Here is a 24,449-nt window from a genome sequence, read left to right on the forward strand (position 1 = left end):
GTTGCTGCTTGCTTTGGTCTTCTCACAGGTGAAGGTCTCAGGTTTGGAAGATACTGTCAATGGCTCTTCGGAGGGATGCTGCAGTCCATCTTCGGTACAGTTCACATCACAGCCACTGTACACTGAGTGATGAGCAGAATAAGTATTGAATGTGCTGAATGTGGTGCCAATCAAGCAGGGGCTGCTTTGTCCCAGATGGTGTCAAGTTTCTTGTGTGTTATTGGAGTTGAACTCATCCAGATAAGTCAGAGTGTTCTATCACACAGCTGGCTTGTGCCTTGTTGGATGGTGGACAGGCTTTGAGGAGTGAGGAAGTGAGTTAGTTAGTACAGTATTCCAAGCACATGGAGAAAGTGAGGACTGCAGATGCTGGAGATCAGAGTTCAGAGTGTGGTGCTGGAAAAGCACAGCAAGACAGGCAGCATCCAAGGAGCAGGAGAATCGACGTTTTGGGCATTAGCCCTTCATCAGGATGATTCCTAATGCCCAAAATGAAGGGCTAGTGCTTGAAACATTGATTCTCCTGCTCCTCGGGTGTTACCAGGCCTGCTGTGCTTTTCCAGCACCACATTCCAAGCGTGTGGCCTGTTCTTATAGCCACAGTACATGGCTGTTCTAATTAAGCCTTTGATGGATGGTGAACACCCCCCCACTCTCCCAGGACATGACTAAAAGGGGAATTCTGTGGCATGGAAAGGTGAATGGTAAGATTCTCTGTGGGAAATGGTGATTTCCTGGCTCTCGTGTGATGTGAGTGTTATTTGTTGAGAAGAGGCTTAAGGGCAGGTCTTCCAGGATTTTGAGCAGACATTTGTTTTCAAGAAAGTTCAGATTTGGAAACTTATAATGTGTTGGTGTGATAAAACGTTGAGTTAACCTTGAAGTAGATTTTCCTGTTCCATTACGCCCTGGCTCAGCTGGCACACAACATGATGGAATTGAGCAGAGAAAGCTCTTTCCCAATTCGGGGAGGGGGCAGGGGAGCGCAGCTGATGTTTTTGGGATACATTGAAGTGGTGTGTGCCTGGAAACATAAAATCCCAATAGGGTGGACAGAGGCCATTCTGCCCATTTGAGTCTGCATTGACGCCCTGAAGAGCATCCTATCAAGACCCATCCCATTCCCCATAACCCTGCATTTCCCATGGCTAATTCACCTAACCTGCACATTCCTGGACACTATGGGCAATTTCCCATGGTTAATTTCCCCCCAGTCTGCACATTTTTGCACTGTGGGAGGAAACCAGAGCATCTGAAGGAAACCCACGCAGACACAGGGAGAACATGCAAACTCCACACAGACAGTTGCCCGAAGGTGGAATCGAACTCACATCCCTAGCGCTGTGAGGTAGCAGTGCTAACCACTGAGCCACCATACTATCCACTGCTCTCTTTGATGCTGAGGTTACTGCTCAGAGCATGCACAGCGACTGACAAACATGACTGGAGGTGCTGAGATCTGGTATCCTTGCTCCACAATGAAAAAGTGAAAGCCTAAGGAAAGGTTACGTGAACTTATTTTGAATTCAGAAAGATTAGAATTTGCAAACTGAGATATGGCTGCTAGTTATCAGTAAACAACAGGACTTGGCACTGGGTTATACAACATGTCTAGCGTTGAACTATAGTGATAAATGCGGGCACTGTTTGTGCTTGATGGCTGGCTGGTTATGCTCATGTTCTAAGAGTGCCACCTGCTGGCACCATTTGATGTTTGAGTTGGTGCAAATGGAAAAGATAATCTTTTTGCATAAATCACTTCACCCCCAAGTTCAGCAGCTGTACTTTCTGATGCCTATACCCACCATACTTTAATTCTCACTTCAACACATTCCCTTAGGCACTTTCACTATTAAATATGTAACTTATCTAAGTTACCAACTTGTACATGCGTGAGCTGGTAACTTACTTAACTTTCTTCATCAAGACTTCTCAAGTGTTTTTCTCCATCTTCCTCTGTTTATAGCCTTTTCTTCCTGTTATTGCTCATCTAGAGACAAAGGAGCAGAAGAAGAATATTCATTCCTTCGAACTCTCTGTGCTGTTCTGGGCCATGGCTGATAGCTCCCTCAACACAATTTCCGACATTCAGTCGTTAATATCGAGAAATGTATCACTTTTTGACTTCAATATACTCAACAATTGAGTTTCCCCAACCCTCTGGGCTAAAGAATTCCAGCAATTCACCACCTTCTGAATGAAGACATTCTCTTCATCTTAATCCAAAATGGTCTACCCTTTACACTGTGATGATGTCTCCTGATTGTGGTTCAGGAGAAAAGGAATCTTCCTGCATCCACCTTGTTTTTAAATAATGCAACTTCCAGAAAAGAACTCTTTTGAAATTCTACTTGAGAAATGATAGTTACCAATAACAGTTACCAATGAGGTGCTTTGCATCTGTAGACTAAAGAATGTTCAGAAAATTTAATTGCAGAAAAGCTAAAGCTGTTAAAAACCTGTTTATTATCGAGATTCAATTCTGGCAAATTTCTGAGAATCTGGGCCAAAAGTTCCATGATTTAAAAAAAAAACCAACATTCTGAAAGAACATGGACTTGTACCATTTAAAATAATAAGACAAAACCTTTGGGAATGTCTTGTTGTGGTGTGTTGGACCGCTGCCCTTTGTCTTTCTCTGAACTCTAGTTAGAATGCAACTTCAAATCTGCCACTGTTCAACCATGCAAAATAGTTGAAGCAGAGAACAGTACAAATCCCAAATCTTTGGCCAAAAACTTTCAAACTAATTACATTGGAACCAATACTGTAGTCAAGTACATCAGTGCTGGTGGTCCAGTAATTTGTTGTGACTCCCAGCCAGAATCTCGGGACGTCAAGTCCCAGAATTATCCTGCTAGATGCCCTTTGGTTTGGAAAGTTAGTGTAAACTTTTCTCTGGGTTCAAAGTGTGAGATTTATAGGCATAAGTTAAGAGTAATGAGAAATGGCAGGGTGAGTTGTCCACGCTTCCACAGGAGTGGAAGGATTACACTTGCTAGATGCAGAAATATTTAAATACTCCTGGTTATTCTTCTGGCTTTTCAAACAAAATGATAAAGCAAAATAGTCTCACAACCTCAAGATGTAAATACCATATGTGACAGTCTTTAAAAGCCACACCAAAGATTGGAAAATGAATATGTAAATAAAAACTCTTCCATATGAATCGTTCAGTTGATGTATTGTTCCCCAAGCAGCTTAATTGGTTATGCATATGGTGAGAAAATAAGTTTCATATTCATTCTCGCTATTGTCTCTAAGCTTTGTACCACAATAAGCAGCTGCCAGGCATTCCAAATTAAAGAGTGTGTTAATTGTGGATGCTGGAAATCTGGAAAATACTGGAAATGCTCAGCAAGTCTGGCAATATTGGTGAAGAGAGAAACAAGGTCAATGTTTCCTGTCTGTGACCTTTCATGACTTCAGAAATACTTGTCGATGTAAAACAAAGAACTATGGATTCTGGAGATCTGAAACAAAAACAGTTCTGACAAAGGGTCGCTGGACTTGAATCTTGAACTCTGTTTCTCTTTCCATAGATGCTGCCAGATCTGCTGAGTTTTCCCAGCAGGACTTGGAGATGTAGCATTCTTCCATTTCCATACAGCATTTGACTAGGTGCAGCTCAAAACCTTGATGTACTAAATAAGGGTTTTTGGAGCAGTATTAGCAGGGAAGGAGGATCGTTTCAATGAGAAAAGGCAGAGGGTCCGAATGATTGGGACATCTTCAAGCTGGTGGGCCATGACTAGCGGAGGGCTGTCGAAGAGACTGAGAACAATGGATCTTTGTTTGCTGATGATGCAAAGTTTAGTGGGAAGGTAAACTGTGAAGAGGGCAGCTGAAATGAGTGGGCATCAGGGTGGCAGATGGAGTACATTGTGGGGAAGTGTGAGGTTATTCACTTTGGTTGCAATAACGTTTGTAAATCTTGATGTCCACAGAATTTTTGGTGTACTCCTACAAGGAACACAAAATTAGCATGGGGGTCGACCAACTAATTAGGAACGCAAATGCTATGATGGCCTTTATTGCATGAGATGGAAGTACAAGAATAAAGAAGTTCTGTCCCATTGTTTTGGTGAGTCCCTGCAATCCTGTGTGCAGTTTGAGAAAGGATACTCTTACATTGAAGGTGGTGCAGTGGAGCTCACTAAGGGGGATGTGAGCAGATTGATCTATGACCAGAAGTTGACTCGGATCTCAGGAGTTTAGAAGAATGTGAGGCGATCTCACTGAGATTTATAATATTCTGAAGGGCCTCAATAAGGCAGATGCTGAGAGAATTTCCACCAGTCGGGGAATTTCAATCAACCTTAGGATAAAGGATCAAATATTTCAGATAGAGATGAGGAGGAATAACTTCACCCAAAGAACATGGAATGTTTGTAATTCTCTTCCCTGAGGATTGAGTATTAGTCTGAGGTAGAAAAGTTTTGATCTCTCAGGAACTGGAGGACATGGCGAGTCTGCAGGAAAGTGGATTTGAAGCCCGAGTTCAGCCATGTTTATATCAAATAGGACAGCAGACTCGACTGCTGTTGGATTTGCGAATGTTGCGTAATAACCCTGTCTACATTGATTTAAAACCTTGAGGAACAGATTGGCATCTAAATTATTTTGAAAATGATATTTTAAGGGTTGTATTATTTGGCTGCTATGTACAATATATCTAACTTGTACACATTTAGAAAATAGAACTGGAGCCTTTATACAAATGTTGGCAGGCAGAGAGGGGAATAAATCACATGGCAACTGATGGTGAGACTTTAAACCAAAATTTGGAAATGTATTTTTTGGTTTTAACCCTCAATGTTCAGCAATGCATTGAAAATTAAAAATAAATGATTTATGAAAGGGGAAAGAATGATATGTAATATTGTAAATTATTGTGTAAGCAGGCTGTATTGTCATTACCTTTGATACATAAACAAAGTGTTCAAACTTCATAGAATAGAACTGGGACTCATCCGTGCCTGAGTTTTATCTTAACAATTTCTACTGTTTTGAGGATGATTACATGAAGAACCACAACTGTCTCCAAACCTGCACCTTCCTGCCCACCCACTTACACCCCACGCCATGGCTGCTGTCCCTCTGACATGGTCTGCTCTCGATCTCTCCCTCTCTATCTCCTGATCAGCAGCTTCTCTTGAGCCAATGTTTGGATGGTGAAGTCTCTCCCTGGTCTCTAATTGGCTGAACTTTGTAAATCCATGTGGCCATACTGTAAGCACCACATACAGAGTCATGACCCAGAACTAGCTCCCCTTCTTTCTGATCTCTGACCCCTGTTTAAAGATCCAGCCCAGAAAACCTATTCAAAGTAAATACGCAGTATGACTCCTCACTCCAGACTAAATTGTGTGGTTTTACATTGACCTCAATGTTTGGACAGTAACAGTTCTGCTCTTTGTAATTTTTCTAAAATTCTGTAGTGTTCGGAAAAATAGCTTTGCATTAAACTTTAATCAGTACAAAATTAAATGAATCATCATTATCCATTGAGTATGATGTTTCTTAGAATAACTTCAGATGTTTTTAGTTTTCATTTTAAATCTCAATGTAGGAATTTAAGCTGATGTATTTTGCACATGTTTTTAAGTAGATAATAGTCCGACAAATCTGTTAGCCATTAGCTCTGGAGCTTCTAACTATAGATAGATTATGTTAATTAACAGAATTGACTGTAACACAGTCTGGTAATCAGAAGGTTATAACTCTGCCTCAGACTGTGTTTTCTCATCAGAAAGATAATTATGTGAGACTAAACATTCTGCTATTAGTGATACGCTGTTAGTTCCTCATTTGGTTTGAGTCAGTAGTGCTTTATAAAAAATTTATACATGCAATGAATAAGGCTTTATTCTTCAATTTCAAGAGCAAGGAGTTGCAATAATTTGTTTGAAATAGCACTTTAATCTTGATAAATGATGAGTGACAGTAGACTGGAGATTTAAGTTCCAACTTTTCAGTTCCAATGTTTGGAATCAAAATGATTTTCAAGAAGCATGAATGTACTGGCAAAAGTGAATTTCTGTGTTTGATCTGTAATTATTTATAAAATGTTAGCTTCTCTGTTTACTTGTGAAATGGAAGCTATTGTGCAGGTAAGTGAACATTTCATGGACAGAAACACAGATTGTCAAGGTACCTCATTTATTTTGCTGTTTGCTGGGAATCATTAGTCAAAACATACAGACCACAATCATGGAGCACGTGAGGTTCCAGAGTCTGTGCCAGTCTGTGCCATTAACTCAATCTGAGAGGAGCAGTACCAGCTGCACTTGGTGTTCCAAAAATCAGAGGAGCATAGCCAAAGAGGTTGTACCGGCCTTGAAACATTAACTCTATTTCTCAGTCCACAGACGCTGCCAGACCTGCTGAGTTTCTCCAGCACTTTGGTGTCTTTGAAGCCTGGTTTAGCAATGTTGGGAAGTGCCTTTTGGTGAATGTTGTGTGAAACAGGATTGAAACTGTCTGGGGCACCACTGTGTGAATGCAGACAACTAGGGATGGGGAACAAATGCTGAGCCAGCCAGTGTGCCCTGGATGAAGTAAAAATAATTCGCCCATGGCAGAGTGAAGAGTGGCCGATGAAGTGTAATTTAGATAAATGGGAGGTGCCGCATTTTGGGAAAGCAAATCTTAGCAGGACTTATACACTTAATGATAAGGTCCTAGGGAGTGTTGCTGAACAAAGAGATCTTGATGTGCAGGTTCATAGCTCCTTGAAAGTGGAATCGCAGAGAGATAGAATAGTGAAGAAGGCGTTTATTGATCAGAGTATTGAGTACAGGAGTTGGGAGGTCATGTTGCGGCTGTACAGGGCATTGGTTAGGCCGCTGTTGGAATATTGCGTGCAATTCTGGTCTCCTTCCTATCGGAAAGATGTTGTGAAACTTGAAAGGGTTCAGAAAAGATTTATAAGAATGTTGCCAGGGTTGGAGGATTTGAGCTGTAGGGAGAGGCTGAACAGGCTGGGGCTGTTTTCCCTGGAGTATCGGAGGCTGAGGGGTGACCTTATAGAGGTTTATAAAATCATGAGGGGCATGAATAGGATAAATAGACAAAGTCTTTTCCCTGGGGTGGGGGAGTCCAGAACTAGAGGGTGTAGGTTTAGGGTGAGAGGAGAAAGATATAAAAGAGACCTAAGAGGCAACCTTTTCACTCAGAGGGTGGTACATGTATGGAATGAGCTGCCAGAGGAAGTGGTGGAGGCTAGTACAATTGCAACATTTAAAAGACATCTGATGGGTATATGAATAGGAAGGGTTTGGAGGGATATGGGCCGGGTGCTGACAGGTGGCACTAGATTGGGTTGGGATATCTGGTTGGCCTGGACGAGTTAGATTGAATGGTCTGTTTCCATGCTGTATATCTCCAAGCCTCTGTGAAATACACTTGGATATAATCTTCTCCTTTGTTGAAGTGACCGTGGTAATCCTCAGTTGTCCTTAAGGTTTTGGTGAGCTGCCTTCTTGAACTGCTGCTGTCGATTTGGTGTCGGTAACCCTGCAAAGTTAGGGAAGGAGTGCCAGGATTTTGACCCAGTAACAGTGAAGGAACAAGTATATTTCCAAATCAGGATGGTGAGTGACTTGGAGAGGATCGTGCTAGTGGTGGTGTTCCAATGTATCTGCTGACCTTGTCCTTCTGGATTGTAGTGGTCGTGGGTTTGGAGAATGCTTTCTCAGGTTCACATTGTAATCTGTTGGTCACTGCTTCCTAGAGAGTTAATTGAATGTTCTTCTCACTGAATTGACATGAAAGAGATCCTGACAAAGGAAACATGAGCAGCAATGGGTAAAGATAATTCTAAAGGTAACTTTAGTGTAATGGCCAAGAATGGGGCTGACAGAGAAACCAAACTGCAGCCAGGTCAATGTTGTTGAAGGTGTAGCTAAACAGAATCTGCCCCTCACTACTAGTGGGTCTGCTCCCACTATCCTCCTTCAGGGGCCTGCCTGGTCATGATGTGCTAGAGAAAATCCCTCTCCTGGTCTAACTACAAGAGGCTCTTGGATTGAAATAGATTGAGTTTATTGCATGCTAGCAACTAGTTACAGGTTAAATTGACATGAAGATTACTCCAGAGTCTTTGAAGACAGCTAGATGATGGATGTTCCTCCGTTGAGATTGAGAACTGCTCTTCCCACAAATCCATATGACCTCATCACAGTGGGTGGTGCTATTATTTGCCCTTTCAGATCCACATACTACAGATGTCACCTCCACAACACGGTTGAACATATTTATCATTATCATCACTGCTCTTGGAAATCCATTTAAAACCTAAATTCTGAGCAAGTGTCAACAACAGAAGTGAAAGAGAAATGAAAGAATTTTGTTGTTACACTTATTAGGCACAGTCATATGCTCAGGGTATCAACAGGTACTCTATAGCCAACGATTTCCTTATTGAATTTCAGTCACTGGGGCAACTATTTTGCCCCTAAGCAGTTTCACAAGCAGTGGGGAGGTCTTCATGTCACCAGGAACTGAACTAATTCTGACTCTTTTAAGTCTCTGAGATTCAAAACATTGATGTTACAATCAGTGAAATAGCATCGAGGTAGAAGTCAGCTCACTCTGTAACCCGTTAGCAGTGTCTTATTATTTTAGTCCAGTTCCCAGTGGGGTTGTTTAATCTTGGATGAATTTGACCTTCAGTCCTGGTTCTGAGAAACCTAGTGATTTAACCTTGGAGAGAAGATTTGACATTCAGCATTCATTCACAAATATAGTCAGAGATTGTATTAACCAATAACATCATCTGATAATGGCTCAATATCAATTGGTTGAAATAGGAATGGAATATGTTACACATATCCAGATAAGATGGTCCTACTCTTTTTGCTTCATTCCTAGCCCTTCTTCCTCTCCTGTTTTTCTGTCTTTGTCTCTCCTCATTCCCACTCCTCCTTTGTGTTTCTTTACAATATTTTCCAGTTACACATGTCCCTGCTTTCCTGTTTTCTGTAGGGGGAGATTGGAAGGCCTGGTATGCCAGGAAAACCAGGAGCGAAGGTATTCCACACTTCAATTTCTGCCAAAACCTGTTTACACACTAATAAAATAACAAAAATTCAAATCACTTCAAAGTAAAAGTATTTTAACCTTTGTTATTCCACTGTGAAGTTGACTAATCAATCTCAGTGGCTAGAAGCAGACTACTGCTTTATTGTGTCAGTATTTTCCAGAAGTGTTTCCAAATGGCTATTAAAAACATTGTGGTTTGTTTAAGATGTACCGAGGATATTGGGGAGAGTTTGCCAAAAATTTGGCAAATTAACTGAAGCATGATTTTTGGTAAAGGTAACAATAAAGTTACCATAGTCCTAGCAGAGCAGCTCTCTTATTAGAGAGAGAGAAAAATGATTGATAGGGGTTTAATCTGAAGGTCTCTGTGCCTCAGACAAGGGGAAGGAGAGTCCTTCATGGTAAACTCAGCTACTGCAGACATTGTTGATGTCACTCTGCATTGTAAACCAGCTGTCCAGCTAACTGACCCCCAAGGTAATTCATACTATAGTAATTTGAATCAAAGTATGGGCTCCTGTGGCACAGTGGTGTTATCTCTGCCTCTCAGCTAAGAGGCCTGTGTTCAAGTCCCACTTGCTCCAGTGCTGTGTAACACCATCGTTGAACAAATTAACTTGAAAATAACCTTCAAGTTGAAATAACCCATCAACCACCCCTCTTCCTTTACCATGGAGTTTGGTGTGAGATCATTGTTTGGAAATTATTCTTGAGGTGTTCTCTTTATGTTTCAAACATATGAGATGTGTTTTATATGACTAGTAATGAAATCCATTTCAAAAGGACATTAGTTTATAAAGCTGAGCGCTAAACAAGGCACAGGATTTTGTGGGAAGTGCCAGCTGTCCATTGCTGCCCTGAACATCTTATTAATATTGCTGTTATAAACTCCACCACACTGACCTCTCCCCAGCCTCCAAATCCCAGTCAGTCCAAATCCTTTCAATGTATCCAACAAAATAGCCCAAAACTCATTGAATGTCTGGATGCCTATTCTTTGACCATTCTTTCCCCCATGGATTTATGAAGTATAATCATTATTATTGATTGATTTTGAGAGTATGTGTTATCCAAAAGATTTAATCTGTACAATCATGCACAATATCTCATTCTGTGCCAGATAGCTCACTTGACAATACATCCGTGGTTTCCTCCAAAAATCTGTTTCTGACTAAAACATTGGCGTGTGTCACAAAACTATTCAATCATGTTTCTATTACTCCGCTTCATTTTATAAAGTCATCCATTTACCTTGTGCTGATTTCTGACTCCTGCTATTTCCTGTCTTTAAACTATAGGGGTCACTTGCTTCAACTGTACCTGGGCTGAAGGTTTGTTGCGGTGCAACGCATTCATTCTTTTTTTGCTTCTGTCATTGTCTCTCTCTATTTCTTACCTCTTTTCCCCTCATTTCACTTTTCATTGGACACAGGGGGAGCCAGGACAGACCGGGCCAGCTGGACAAAAGGTAGACTTCCAAATCATTTCACATGCAGATTCCTTGTGGTGCCTTTTCAGAATGCACTTTGTTTGATACTTAACAATTGCATCAAGGTGACTTGTACTGTGTCATAGATGACCATTTTTAACTAGAACCTGTGACTCTTTTATCAGATCGGTTAACACTTTTTCTTTTCTCTTACAACTACATTTACCACCATCGACCTCCTTCACATTCCATCCCTCTGGATTGCTCACTTGCATCAAGTCTACCTTCAGCACTTTGGAATGCTTTTGCTTTTGAGAAATGTGCATGCAAACCTTTGTTCAGTCCCAAGGCTGATCATTCTCATTGTGTTCAGTCTTATTGGTCAACGTCAACACACAATTCAGCGATAGAGATTAAATCATTGAACTTAACAAAGAGGGAAGCCTTTAACTAAAACTGGAGGTGACAGTGAGTGTACAGGATCCTGAAACATGCTGCCTGAAAGCATGATAAAGGTACATTCAACTGCAGCTTTTAAAAGGGAATCAGATAATGATCTGAATAGAAAGAAGTTGCAGAGTGTCAGAGAGCCAGCAGGAAAACAGTGGGTAGAATGGCCCCATTCTGTGCTGTGACCATTTGATGATTCTATTTTGGGTGTGATGATGAGAACGTGAAGAGAAGCAATCGAGCTGCTCAATTCGACATTTATTACAATGGTATTTGAACAGCTGATGATATTTGAGTTCCAAAGCCCTTCCTGCTGTTTAACATTCATAATTTAATATGTTTTATAGTCAGCACTGCTCCGTATAATGAGCTGTAAGAGTTTTTTTGCAGAATCTCTGATAATCATGAAAAATTAAAGTCAGCTGGATATAATGAGACAAGCCAGTAAGTGTCAGAGCTGACAGCTTCATCATATGTCAGTCTCAACTCTTGGAAGTGTAGAACAAAATAGAGCCATTTCCCGACATTGCAGTGAGGCTTCATCACAACATGTGTTGCCCAGTTTATGTCCATTCTGTTTCTCTCTAAGTGAGTCCTTTATCCAAATCTCCAACCTTCACACTTGAGACAGGTCCACACAGCCTCACAGAAAAGAGAGGCATACAGTCTGAGTCTCACTGGCTGAGACAATTAGTGCACAAATATTTACCTTCAGCAAGCTACTGCTAATTATTCGCTTACAGAAAATTAACTTTGCAATAAGTCAGCATGGGTATTGTGGAAGTTTCTATAGTTTAATGTGAGCATGGACACACAACATCACCTGATCACTCGAGTTCTCAAAAAATGACACTTGGCATGTTCGATTAGAGAGCATTGTGCTCAGTCCTGGTCTCCCTGTTAGAAAAAGAGCAGAGAGGCACTGGTGAATTGATTAAAATGTGGAACACACTGCATTGTGGCTCACAGGTTTTGATGCAATGAAGCAGAATTGAGATTGAAGAATTGTTCAATTGGTTCCAGTCAAAGAAATTGTGAGAGTGCTCACTGGAATATAAACACCAGCCAGGAACAGTTTAACGGAATGATTGATTGGCTTCTGTGTGATAGATACTGTGAAATAGAATGGATGCAATTCCCATATGGATTCTTATATGTACACACTTTGCTTCATGGATTTTAGTGTAAATGACAGTATAATTAGAGTTTCCAGTTTGTGAGGATTGAGAGTTGAATATAATCTAGGGTCAGGTGAGTTAGTAGTTAAGAAGCTATTCTGTATTTATTATACTTGCAAATTTAATTTTGGCAATGAACTTAGCAATTTGGAAATTTTAGACTGTAGGAAATTATAACTGAGAGCAGAACTGGGTCATTTGGTCCATTGAGTGAGCTATAACACTTAGAGACTCTGGCTGATCTGATAATCCTCAACTCCAATTTCCTGCCTCTTCCTCATAACTCCTGATTCTATCAGCCTTAGCCTTGAATACACTTACACCCAACCTCAACAGCCCTGTAGACCTTATGTCTGAAACTTTGACTCTTCTGCTTCTCGGATGCTGCCTGGCCAGTTGTGCTTTTCCAGCACCACAGTTTTCGACAAAGAATCCCAGAATCATTCCCGTCTAAAAGAAGAAATTGCTCCTCTTCACTGTCTGAAATGAGTAATGCTGTCCCCCACTCAGGGAAACAACCTACATTGGATAGAATCCCTATTCAATGTGGAATCAGACCATTCAGCCCTTTTGAGTTCACACCAACCTCTCTCTCAGCATCCCATCCAGACTCTTTCCCTGTAACCTGGTAATTTCCATGGCTAATCCATCCAGCCTGCATGTCCCTGGACACTATTAGAAATTTAGCTTGCAAATCCACCTAACCTGCACATCTTTGGACTGTGGGAGGTAACACACATAGATATGGGGAGAACATGCAAACTCTCCACAGTTGCCTGAGGTTGGAATCGAACCCAGGTCACTGGCACTGGGAGGCAGCAGGGCTAACCACTGAGCCACCATAACCTCTCATCATCCAGCCTGTCAAACCGCAGAAAACAAGTTTTAGTAAGTTTCTCTCTCATTCACCTGAAGTCCACCGAGTACAGGACCCAACCTATTCAATCGTTCCTCAACAGAACATTCCTTTATTCCCAGGATCAACCTAATGACCTTTCTGTGGACACCTCTCACTGGTCACTCTGTTGACCAGTATTACACCTCCGAACTGAAGTCCCTGCACACTCTGGCTTCTAACTGAAAACTAATTCTGATATTCTAGTTACAATTGGTAGTATTTGATAATATACATGTCCCAGGCTTGTGTCTAATTAGTATCCTTTAAGAAAAGTATAAGATATATACTCTGTCTCGGTGAGAAATGAAGTGCGAAAATACATCTGAGGGGGCATTCATTTTAGGCCCTCCTATTTGAAATTGCTTTTGCTGGTGTGCTTTTTGCCAATAGCTTTATAATATGATAACATATACAAACACAAAATTAATAACATATAAATATTAGTACTCGTGTAATATTTTCATAGAGTTGAAATCCAAAACAGGATCCACATCTGCACTCTGCACATTTTCAGTCTGTTCCCATCTGCTTACATGCAGCTGTCAGCTGAAACTAGCGAGCACAGATAGATCTTCACCAGTACATCCGGAATATTGCAGGAAACTTTGTTTGAACGGAACATTGGTTCCGACAGAGGAGAAGCATCAGACTCAAAAAAACAAATACCAGTTTCGATGCAATCATAAATAAAGAATTGTCTTTTCAGTGTGAAATGTTTAAAGCTTAACTAGAAAGAACTTCCTTTTAAAAATAAAGTCAGAAATCACACAACACCAGATTATAGTCCAGCAGGTTGATTTGAAATAACAAGCTTTCAGATTACTGGATTTCAAATCAACCTGTTGGACTATAACTCGGTATTATATGACTTCTGGCTTTGTCCACACCAGTTTCAATGCAGGCACCTTCACATCATGGCTACCATTTCTTTTTAAATGGCCAATGGATCAGACACTATTTGATAAAGTTTGGAGTGTATTTTTGAGCAAATTAAATCTCATCGAATGAAAGGCAAATGAGTTAATCAGAAGAAGAGTGAAGCTTCACACTAATAACTGAATAAAGAATTACTTAGAGCACAATTTTATTAATAAAGAAATCCCAACAATCCCAAATGTTGTTACCAAATAGGACGGAAGGGGATAAAATAAGAATCAAAGAAACTTGGATCAATTGAACAGCTGGAGTAAGAAATAGCAGATGAATCTTAAGTTGATTGTAAGAGAGATAAATGGAAGTTAATAAGTATTTAAACAAGAAATGTGAGGATGTGTTATTAATTTGACCCAGTTACTGGATGTCATTATTCACTGACCACTGTAAGTTACCAAGAAAGCTAATCACAGGTTGAGAAGAGTCTCAACAGTATTTGGCTACAAATTGAAACCAGCTGTCTTACCCCACAGAACTATTGTGCGGTTTAAATAGCACATTGGCTAAAGGATATTAATACTTTACAGAGGATTTAGGGAAGATTGATGGGAGTGATTCTACGACTGGGAGTTTCTGGGTTGCAAGATGAGATTCGCTTAACTCAATATGTTTATGTTGGAGAATCACAGATTGAAGAGGAATGTGACTTGAATTTTTTTAGATGATGCCTTAAGTAGATTTGCTATCTTGGTAGTGGGTGTTCAAGGCTTATTTCATTTTAGTTCTGCAAAGTTCCTTTTGAAATGCAGTTTTGGCAATATGTAAGTCGTTGTGAGTAACTGTAACTTTAATGAACAATGTTTGGTGAGCAGTCAAAGCCAAACTGATGAGACACAACAGGAGAGCAAGGTGTGTTTACATCTCATTGATTTGAGAGGGTTTTAAGGAAGGAAAGATCTTGCTCACTCACAGGATGTGGGTGTTAGTTGGACAACTTCAATTGCTCATCTGAGTCACTTGCTAGGTTCTCCTCTAAAGAAAATGAGTGAAACAGGTAGGTTTCGATAACATTGGACACCATTGATGAAACCTTTTACTCCTGACTTAGCCAATTAACTGCATTTAAATTCCTCAGCAGCCATGGTGGGATGTGAACTTCTACCTCTAGATTGGTATTCTTGCAAATTGTCCTGATGAACATGAATAAATAATGAAGAATATTTCTTTTCTTCAGCAATACAATCTCTAATTTATTAGTGTTTGCTGCTCATGTGATGTACACATTATGGGCAGAATTTCCCCCTCACTGGAGATAGCAACAAAGGGAAATAACTGATATTATGAGTTAACATGCAAGAGATACTGGAACCCTTATTGCCACCTCTGAAATTAAGTTCTGGGCAAGAAGGTCATCTGGGGACTTCCTCAGCTCATCATCAATAAAGGCCCTAAAGTGGTCAATTAACTGCCTTAACATGCCACCTCCCCGACTACCTGCCCTGCCAGGGGGGCAGAAAGGAGACAGTTTTCTCACCTGAACAACACCAATCCTCCAATTGCAAACCAATCAGAGGCAAGAATGTTGGATAAGGACGTGGTCCCTGAAACCAACTCCCTGGCTTGACTTTGACCCTCCAAAACCTACAGTCTTGGTGACCACCCCCTGCAATGATTTGAAGAGTAAAAGCATCTGGCTGCTTATCAGCTGATCATCACCAGAGTAGGCCATGGCCAGGTGCCCTCAGCCTGTGATTGGCCAACAGCTTCTAATGAGTTCACAGTGCCTGATGGATGAGCTTCTTGTGATTTCAGCTCTGAATGAGCTGTTCAGTACATGATCTAGTGAATGATCTCACTGGTGGGAATGGAGGCACATGTTAGTGCCACCAATCACACTCCCCCAATGTCTAGGCTGGGTTTTGTTGATGATGTGTACCTTTCCATGTCAGAATTCATTCTTAGTACAGTTCCTGTGCCCTTTCCGGTTCTTAGAGATGGATATTCCATTGGTTTCATTTGCAAAAGGTTGGAGGTTTTTTGTTATTTCGAATAAGTCTGTAATTTTCTCAGAAATTGAGAAGTTGCGAGACAGACGTACAAACCTGGAAAAGGGCCTAATCGCTAATGTTTGTGTATTTAACTTGTTCAGGGTGAAAGTGGCATTCCAGGGAAAGATGGTGCAGTTGGCCAGAAAGTAAGTCCATTCTCATCGATGTGTCACATAGATAAACAGATATGGTTGAGGAGTTCACTTTATTGTTAAAAATGCTCAAATATCGATAGAAACTATGCATCCCCAGAACATTATCTGGGTCCCTGGATTAACAGTTCAGCAATAATACCACTTGGTCATCAACTCCTCAAGTTCCACTCATGCTTCACCTCCACCCCACTGACCTCGAATGGCTTTCCGTCCATCATTACCTCAGTTTTGAAATTCTGTCTAAATCCAACAGTAGACTTAACCTTTTCTATCTCTGTAACCTCTTCTAGCCCAATCTTCTGAGGAACTGTTCTTCCAGCTCTGTCCTATCCCCCTTCCACCTCACTCTTGGCAGATATACTTTGCAAATTTCTCTCGAAACCATCCTGCCTCTCTCCTCTTTTATGGCCACCCTTTCAACTTATTTCTTTCACCAAACCTTTAGTCACCCATCCTAATATCACTTTTCTTCAGTCAGCCTTCATTTAATAGTGTTCTGTGAAATACCTTGGGGCATTTTGTAGGCACTATGTAAATGTAAGTTTATTTTCAGATGAACAGCATTCACATGGCTTTGCAATTTTGTAAATTAAAGTTATTGCCTAATTTTGCTTTGGATTAAATAATTAAGTACATCACTGATTTGGTAGCCATAGAGTTCAGGATGCAATTTCTTTAACTAAATGCTGACATTAAAATCTATAATCTGTCCATACGTGTCCTTACCTCTAGAGTGGAAGATGATTGATTATGATATTGGGTTTAGTGCTCTGTCTGTGGCCATGCAGAACCCTGTGACTGTGTGCTCTGGTTAAATAGGGTGATCCCGGAGACCCAGGAACGGCTGCTGGTGGAGTAAAGGGTGAAGCAGGTCCTCCAGGATTACCTGGTCCTCCAGGTCTGAAGGTTGGTGTCACTACAATAATTTATTTATGAATTGTTCTTCTCAGGACTTTACAAATGGATCAACCAAACACGCCAGCATTCTGACACTTGTGACAACTTCAGAACAAAAGAAAGATTTGCATTTATCTAGCACCTTTCACAACATCAGGACATCACAACGTGCTTTGTAACTTATTAACATAGTTCAGAAGTGGGATCAGTCCTGTAACATAGGAAAGTAACAGCCAATTTACTCATAGCAGGCTCCCACAAGCAGGAATGGATCATGCTCAAACCATCTGCTCTTTGATAATCTTATCAGAGAGATAAATATCTCACAGGAGGGCAAGACAAGGGGCGGGAAAATATTCCTCTGTCCTTCTTCAGAATGCTGTCTTTGGATATTTTATGTTCAAGTGACCAGGCAGAGAGGCCCTGGGTTCGACATTTCTGAGTGATTTCACTTCTGACACTCCCTCGGCAATCTCCCCGGGATGGTGCGGCTCTCCCTGGGACGGTGCGGCTCTCCCCTCGACAGTGCAGTGTTCCCCAGGACATTGCAGTGTTCCCTGGGACAGGGCGGCTCTCCCTCAGTGAGGAACTGGTGGGTTGATTAGGGGCTTGTGCTTCAGTTTCTGGAAGGTGCTCACAGGGAGGTGCGAGTGATGGTACTGAGTCCCAGTTTGGAATTCCAGGAAATGCTCAGGATGATGGTGGGAGGGCAGCGGCCTTTAATCTTGTTCATTGATTAACCCATGCCTCACTTAAATGTCCTCACTCTGGTTGGCAGGAAGTAGGAGCAGAGCTGCGCAGTGTGGAGGAGGGAGCTGCCTTTGGCTGTCTCCTGTATGCAAGGGGGACTCCTCAGTTACGAGGGCATTTTAGGGAGAGTCTCGATGATTTTTTTAATATAGTTTTGAAGTCAGTTTGTGATGAGGAGGTGTTTGGGGTGGAGCTGGGGTAACTGGAAGGTCCCCGGGAATGTGGGCCCAGGAGAGGGTGGGGTGATAATGTCTGGAGCAGGGAAGAATACAACTTCCCAAAAGCCTTTCAGGAACACAGACAATCCATTCTGGCCTCACCTTACCTTTAGGGATTTCTCCTCATCACCATTAGGGTCTCAGCCACTTCCATCTGACAGATTCAGGCCCCCGTTTCCAAACAGACAGGGTACCACATTAATGAATCTGTCATATATTTGTGAACACAAGATTGAGGACATCGTTGAGGGTGATTGCTATTCTGCTGAATCTAAACTGTGCAGAATAGGATTGATGAACAAAATCTCTGTAAACAATTGCTCTGAAATTTCTTACAGGGTGAAGCTGGTGTTTTGGGACCGCGGGTGAGTAGCATTTCTATTAATGATGCTGTTTCCAGTGATGCTAGTTTCTTTAATAACTAATTCTTCACCAATAATACAGGCCACTGTTTTGTTGTACGGCACATCATTATTATGTTATAAATCATGGCCTTTAGTTTATACACACAATGAATATAATGAGCTTCAGTTTTATCCTGTGCCTGAGGGCAGGAGCGTTGCTCTCAGAGACGCCGTATTAATCTCCTGTGTCTGTTTTATAGGGTCCACCAGGTCCCAAAGGTGAGCCAGGAAAGACTGAGATCATTGACTACAACGGTAACATCAATGACGCACTCCAGGTACACTTTAGTCAAAGAGCGATCTCACCATCCCCTTCCCCTGAGGCTTTTCTATCAGTGGATTTAGAATTCAGAGTTAAGGAAATAGTCCAAACGTTGTACATGTAGAAAGTGCTGTGCATTAAAGGAGAAATTATAAATCTTACTGCACAGGAGGAGGCCATTCAGCCTCCCATGCTTGTGCCAGTTCTTTGAAAGCATTAGTGCACCTCTGCCCCACTCCTGCAGGAAATCCTTCCCAATCCCTTTGGAAAGTTACTATTGAACCTTCTTTCACCACCCTCTGAGGCCACACTTTCCACATTGTAATATTTTCAGGCCCCAATCTGTGGACCATGGTTGGATACACAAATGTGAGTCAACCCCATCTCTGCAAACTCTGTTTTTAAGAATGGTTGCGTGCATGTACTATTTTCAGTTTGGTGTGGCTAATCCCCATGCCCCTGGCCTCTCGTACCCCTTTGACCATCTACCTCATGCTTCCTGATGCCCATGCCCATGTACCCACCTCTCTTGCCTCCCTATAACCCATACGCCCCAATAATCCTCCTATCCCTTTCAAAACCTAAGGCCAATTCAAAACCCCACCCAAACCCTTTGCCCTTCCTTCTCTGTGCCAATTCTTCCATTGTCCAGCACGTGCATCAATCAAGTGATATTCTAACAGAAAATAAAGTTATCACTTTATTAATAATGTTGCTGTTAGAAATAAAACACTCATACCAAAACTCTAGTACATTGAAATTGATTCAACTCATCCCTTATAAAATTAAACATTTTTTTCAATGTCGTCTTTAAACAACATATCACTCAAGTACTTAATCTGTTCCATCAGCAACTTTTTCCATTCAATAAGCAATTGGAGCTGTCCATCAATAAGCTCCCACTGTGAAAATTACAGTTTGGAAATCAGGATTTGTGCTGTATGACTATCATGGTTTAACATGAACGGCCATTCTCAAATACCTAGCAATAATTTTGTTTAACTCCGCACTCTTTTTGAATAGTTCCTTCATTGTCCCAATAAGGCACACTGGAATACTTTCTCACAGTTTCAAAGCACTCTTTACCTCCACCAAAACCTTCAAAGGGGAATCCTACATTGCCAAAAGGGGAGAAATGTAAAATATTCCTCTTGCCTTCCCCTTACACCACCACAAACCCCCTCACCCCTCACTGACTTCCCCATGCCCCATTAATGCCACCTAATGCTTTTTTTAACCCATGTCATACACTTCTGAAGTCCCATTAAACAGGCAGCTGCCTCAGTACCTGTGTGTGTATGAACTGCTGACACTAACTCCTCCTGGCTACTGCGCTCCACGCCCCCTCCCCCCTCATATTTGGGAGAAATGCTGTGTTTGGGGGCTGGACCAGATGCTGGAAACCTGAAACAAAAACAGAAAATGCTGAAGAAACTCAGCAGGTCTGGTAGCATTTGTGGAGAGAAAGCAAAGTTAACAGCTCGGATCCAGTGACCCTTCATCAAAACTGGAATTTCAGCAGCTGCTTTCTCCTTGTGAACTGTACAAGGTGGTGCAGCCCTGATGATCCCCCTGCTCTATTCCCAATTAAGTGTGACCCCTGCCCTTTCTCAAATTTCACTCTGATAAATAAATGCAATGCATTGGAAGAATAGGCACCAATGTCTTATCTTCCATTCTGCTCCCAATATGCATTGTACCAAAACTACCTCTCTGACTTGCCTGGTCTACGTAGCCACAATGTTCATTTCCCACAGGAGAACAAAGCATATGGCTGTCTTTAAAGAATCTTTAGTTGGCACTGATCCTCAGAATGGACACTCTTACTGACACGTTCGGATTTCACTCACCAAGGTCTGATTGGTCTTCTGATAGTCAGACCCCAGACCCCCAATCACTGCCCTCTCAAACCGTTTCCCTGTCAGCTACCTCTTGTTAGTTTAATCATCGCGGTTCACCATCTGTTGCAGCTTGGGGCTTGGCAACAGCTGAAGAACAGAATTCTGATTGTGGATATTCACGTTGGTGGTACAGATATCAACAGCATGGTGTTTGCATTTGAGAGTTCAAAGAAAATCCTGATGCACACAAGCTAGAGTTCTGTCTCAGTTACCCTATGATCTCTGAATCTCCCCTCCAGCTTATAGCCCTTTTGACATTGTTGCACTGGCCTCTAAGAGCAAAGCTTGTTGGTCTTTGCTGTGCAGCTTCACATTGCACTGTTTGATTTGTATCTAGGGTCCTCCAGGTGTTCCAGGAATGCCAGGGCTCCCAGGCCAGAAGGTAAGGTTTTCACCAACGCGGGTGTCTTCAAGGGAAGGAAATGACAGTGAATTGTCTGCCTGTTTCACAGTCTGTCTGAGGATAACAACAATCTGTGTTTATGTAGCACCTTTTTAAAAGTGTAGCAATGTATCTCCTGACACTCTACAAGAGATTAGTCATCATTCTTATTATTAGCAAATTTTGAGAAGATTTGTAGCTCAGGTTGAGGTTCTGATTGTAGGTTTGCTCGCTGAGCTGGAAGGTTCATTTTCAGACGTTTCGTCACCATACCTAGTTGTTACCTACATCCTTCATGTAGGTAACCTACATGAGCAAATCTACATCCAGATTCTTATCATTACAAGACATAATTTGGCGATAGGCCTGAAGAGATATTTGAGCAATCAAAGGGAGAGTGTTTACAAAGTATCTTCAAGGAGGAAGATGGAGAGCAGAGGCATAGAGAGTAAATGTCAGAGCCTAGGCCCTCAGCTGCTGATGGAGTGATGGAAATTGAGAATGCTGAAGCCTCCAAGATGGGAGGAACACCATTATCTGAGGGTTGCAGGCCTGGAGGAAATTAGAAGATGGGGAGGATTGACTCCATGTTGTTTGCTGCCCCAGGATAGATTCCCCCTCAAAGTCTTGAACATTCTTCCTTACCTTTGCAAATACAATGAAGGGCTTGATTATACCAAATAAAAACACTGTTCCCCTGTGTTACATTGTGTTTGTTGCGTGCTTAGCATGAGTATTGACATGTTTAAAAATTGCTTAAATGTTGTGCAATGGAAATTTAAATCAATTTACCCAATTGATGTCCCATACAGAGTATAAATATTGATGTGGGATTGTGTGTTTTTAGGGTGAAATTGGATTGCCAGGTGTACCCGGACTTGATGGAGAAAAGGTAATTAATTCACCCCTCTCTTAAACAATTGGTGTGATTGTATTGTATGTCAAAGTTTTAGCTGTTTAATGAAAGTATCCTGTTTTGGTGATTAAAAGCATTCCTGTTGTGTTTCCTTCCTCCAGGGTTCTCGGGGTAAAAATGGTGATGTTGGACCTGCCGGTCCAGAAGGACCACCAGGACCCAAGGGGGAGACAGGGATTATGGGATTCCCAGGACCGAAAGGAGACAAAGGAGACACTGGGATGACAGGAGCACCTGTACGTTGAATATGTTCTTTCTAACACAGACACTGAATTAACCACCCCAATTCAGTTCGTCAATACCTGTCATTGTAGTCTCTTAGTGAAGATTCCCCAATTTATTACGGTTTTACATGCGAGACTCCAAATTATCACGCTCCCTTCCCCCTGTTATGAAGGATGAATTGTCTCCTTACCCAGTCCCTCAGTTGGTCATAATAAAGTTAACCTAATAAAACAATGCTTTCCCTTGTGAATACCTTTCTCTTAGTACAAAACATTTTAAACTGAGTCAATTTAGCTTGGCTATCTTGAGTTTACAAAAGTGTGAGTTTATTGCAGTTCAGTTTACATTTCTCCCTTTGAAGCTTCCTTAACACCCTCGGGTGTGACATCCCAAGGTTCCTCTCTAAACAGCCACTGTTTATACATCCTCAGTTGTCTTTTGGTTGTGTCTCCTCTCTTTAAATAAAACAGACATGCTGCAGTTGAAAGTTCCCCATGTTTGTTAGTGATCTGGCAGTCTTGACACTGTCTACCTTGTTGCACACTTTAGACACTTGTCCATTCTATTTAATTCTTTTGTGGCTGTATCCAGAAATTAAACTGTTCTCCTGACAATGTTGGATTCACTTGTGTAAACCTTTGCGTGCAAAGGTCAATTAGTTTCCTTACTGGACGGCAGTTGTGTTTAAAATCTTTCTTGTATTAGGTGCTATCAAACTGATTATATGATGTTAATTAACATCATGTGAGAGAGTCTGACAGGGTTTGTGGTTTTCATCATGTTAGAACTCACATACCACAGAAGGTCAGGTTCTTGTTGAGTCAGGTATCTTGAAGTTTGTAAACAACACTAACTATGTGCCATGCAGCATGCACACAGACTTGTACACAACCTGGTTTCTGTGCTTACTGGTGTTATTGTACATTACATACACACAGCTGACTGACTGAAGAAATTACTTTGACTCCACAACACAGTGACTGGACACAAGGCAATATCTTCACGCTGAAACATCACAGGTCGTGATGTCATGTAACTGTCTTAAAAATACAACCCCTGTCTGATCTGGAATCTCTGATGTAATAAAACATACTGTGTTTGATCAAATGACTTTTGACCATTTATGTCCCATTTGCAAACAATCCAAATTCCAAACCTATAAAAGAGTTTTTAAATTATCCCTAAATATTGATGAAGTCCTTTCATTTTGTGTTTAATGAACCTTTAGGGTCTGGACGGACCCACTGGAGAGAAAGGAGAAAGAGGTGAACCAGGATTACAAGGTCCTCCTGGACTGCCGGGCCCTGTCGGTCTTCCTGGATCAACAGTAAGTATCAGCAGCCGCCACCATAACACGTTCATCTGTGTGACACAATGGACTTGGAATTGATGTTGGGTTTTTAACAACAAACAATAGATGTATTCCAAATTAGACCTATAGGGAGATGCTGAATAGGCTGGGGCTTTTTACCCTGGGGCGTCGGAGGGTGAGGGGTAATATTGTAGAGGTTTATAAAGTTATGAGGGGCATGGATAGGGTGAATAGCCAAGGTCTTAAGGCGGGGGAGTCCAAAACTAATGGGCATAAGGTGAGAGGGGAAAGAATGAAAAAGCACCTAAGGAGTAACTTTTTCACACAGAGGGTGGTGTGTGTATGGAATGAGCTGCCAGAGGAAGTGGTGGAGGCTGGTACAATGACAGCATTTTAGAAGGCACCTGGATGGGTATATGAAGAGGAATATGGGCCAAGTGATGGCAAATGGGACTAGGTCAGATTGGGATGTCGAGGTGGCATAGAAGAGTTGGACCAAAGGATCTATTTCCATTCTGTATGACTCTATGACTCTATAACTCATTGTTGATTTTCACCCCCTTTGTTTTCATCAGTAGAACAGGTCATTGGTTAGGGGTAGGAGAGACTCCTGATTAGCTAGTCCTGCTCTCTGCAACCTCCTGCATCCAGTTTCACTCCCAGTGACCAGTCAGAATATGAATCCAGAAAGGACAGCTATTTGCTCCTCAGACAGACTCCAGGCATGTACTCCTGCAGACAGAACTGTTATCGCTGCTTAAACGTGAACTCCAACCACACGGATTACTTGGTCCCCACATATTTTGTTTGAAATAACCTTGTTAATATCCATCTCTGGGTGGCTGGGACTTGAACCTATACCAACTGGCCCTGAGGTAGGGACAGTGCCACTCAAGATATTTGAGATGTAACTTTTAGATGTTACCTTTTAATGGGATGTACAAGATAAAACTTTTAAATTACTTTCAAAGCAAAGAAGGCTTTAGTGTCTGAAACAGCTGAGGAAGGGAGGGATGGTAATTGATTGACCAAAGCAGCCACTGCCTCTCACCGTCCGATTGGTTATAGTTTGGGCTGAAACAAAAGTTTTCTTTACAATAGTTACC

At 41.6% G+C, this 24,449-nt stretch overlaps 1 protein-coding gene across 1 annotated transcript in view; it reads left to right on the forward strand.

The window, feature by feature from the left end:
• Positions 1-24,449, forward strand: part of col13a1 (collagen, type XIII, alpha 1) — a 117,440-nt gene that overhangs the window by 60,514 nt on the left and 32,477 nt on the right. Inside the window, exons 20-30 of the mRNA XM_072583569.1 lie at positions 8,989-9,033; positions 10,344-10,376; positions 10,478-10,513; positions 16,023-16,067; positions 16,896-16,982; positions 18,280-18,306; positions 18,546-18,623; positions 20,846-20,890; positions 21,738-21,782; positions 21,908-22,042; positions 23,260-23,358. Coding sequence (XP_072439670.1) covers positions 8,989-9,033; positions 10,344-10,376; positions 10,478-10,513; positions 16,023-16,067; positions 16,896-16,982; positions 18,280-18,306; positions 18,546-18,623; positions 20,846-20,890; positions 21,738-21,782; positions 21,908-22,042; positions 23,260-23,358 — 675 coding nt within the window. The remainder of the gene's footprint in view (positions 1-8,988; positions 9,034-10,343; positions 10,377-10,477; positions 10,514-16,022; positions 16,068-16,895; positions 16,983-18,279; positions 18,307-18,545; positions 18,624-20,845; positions 20,891-21,737; positions 21,783-21,907; positions 22,043-23,259; positions 23,359-24,449) is intronic.

This window comes from Chiloscyllium punctatum, chromosome 13, assembly GCF_047496795.1.
Source record: "Chiloscyllium punctatum isolate Juve2018m chromosome 13, sChiPun1.3, whole genome shotgun sequence".
Taxonomy (NCBI): domain Eukaryota; kingdom Metazoa; phylum Chordata; class Chondrichthyes; order Orectolobiformes; family Hemiscylliidae; genus Chiloscyllium; species Chiloscyllium punctatum.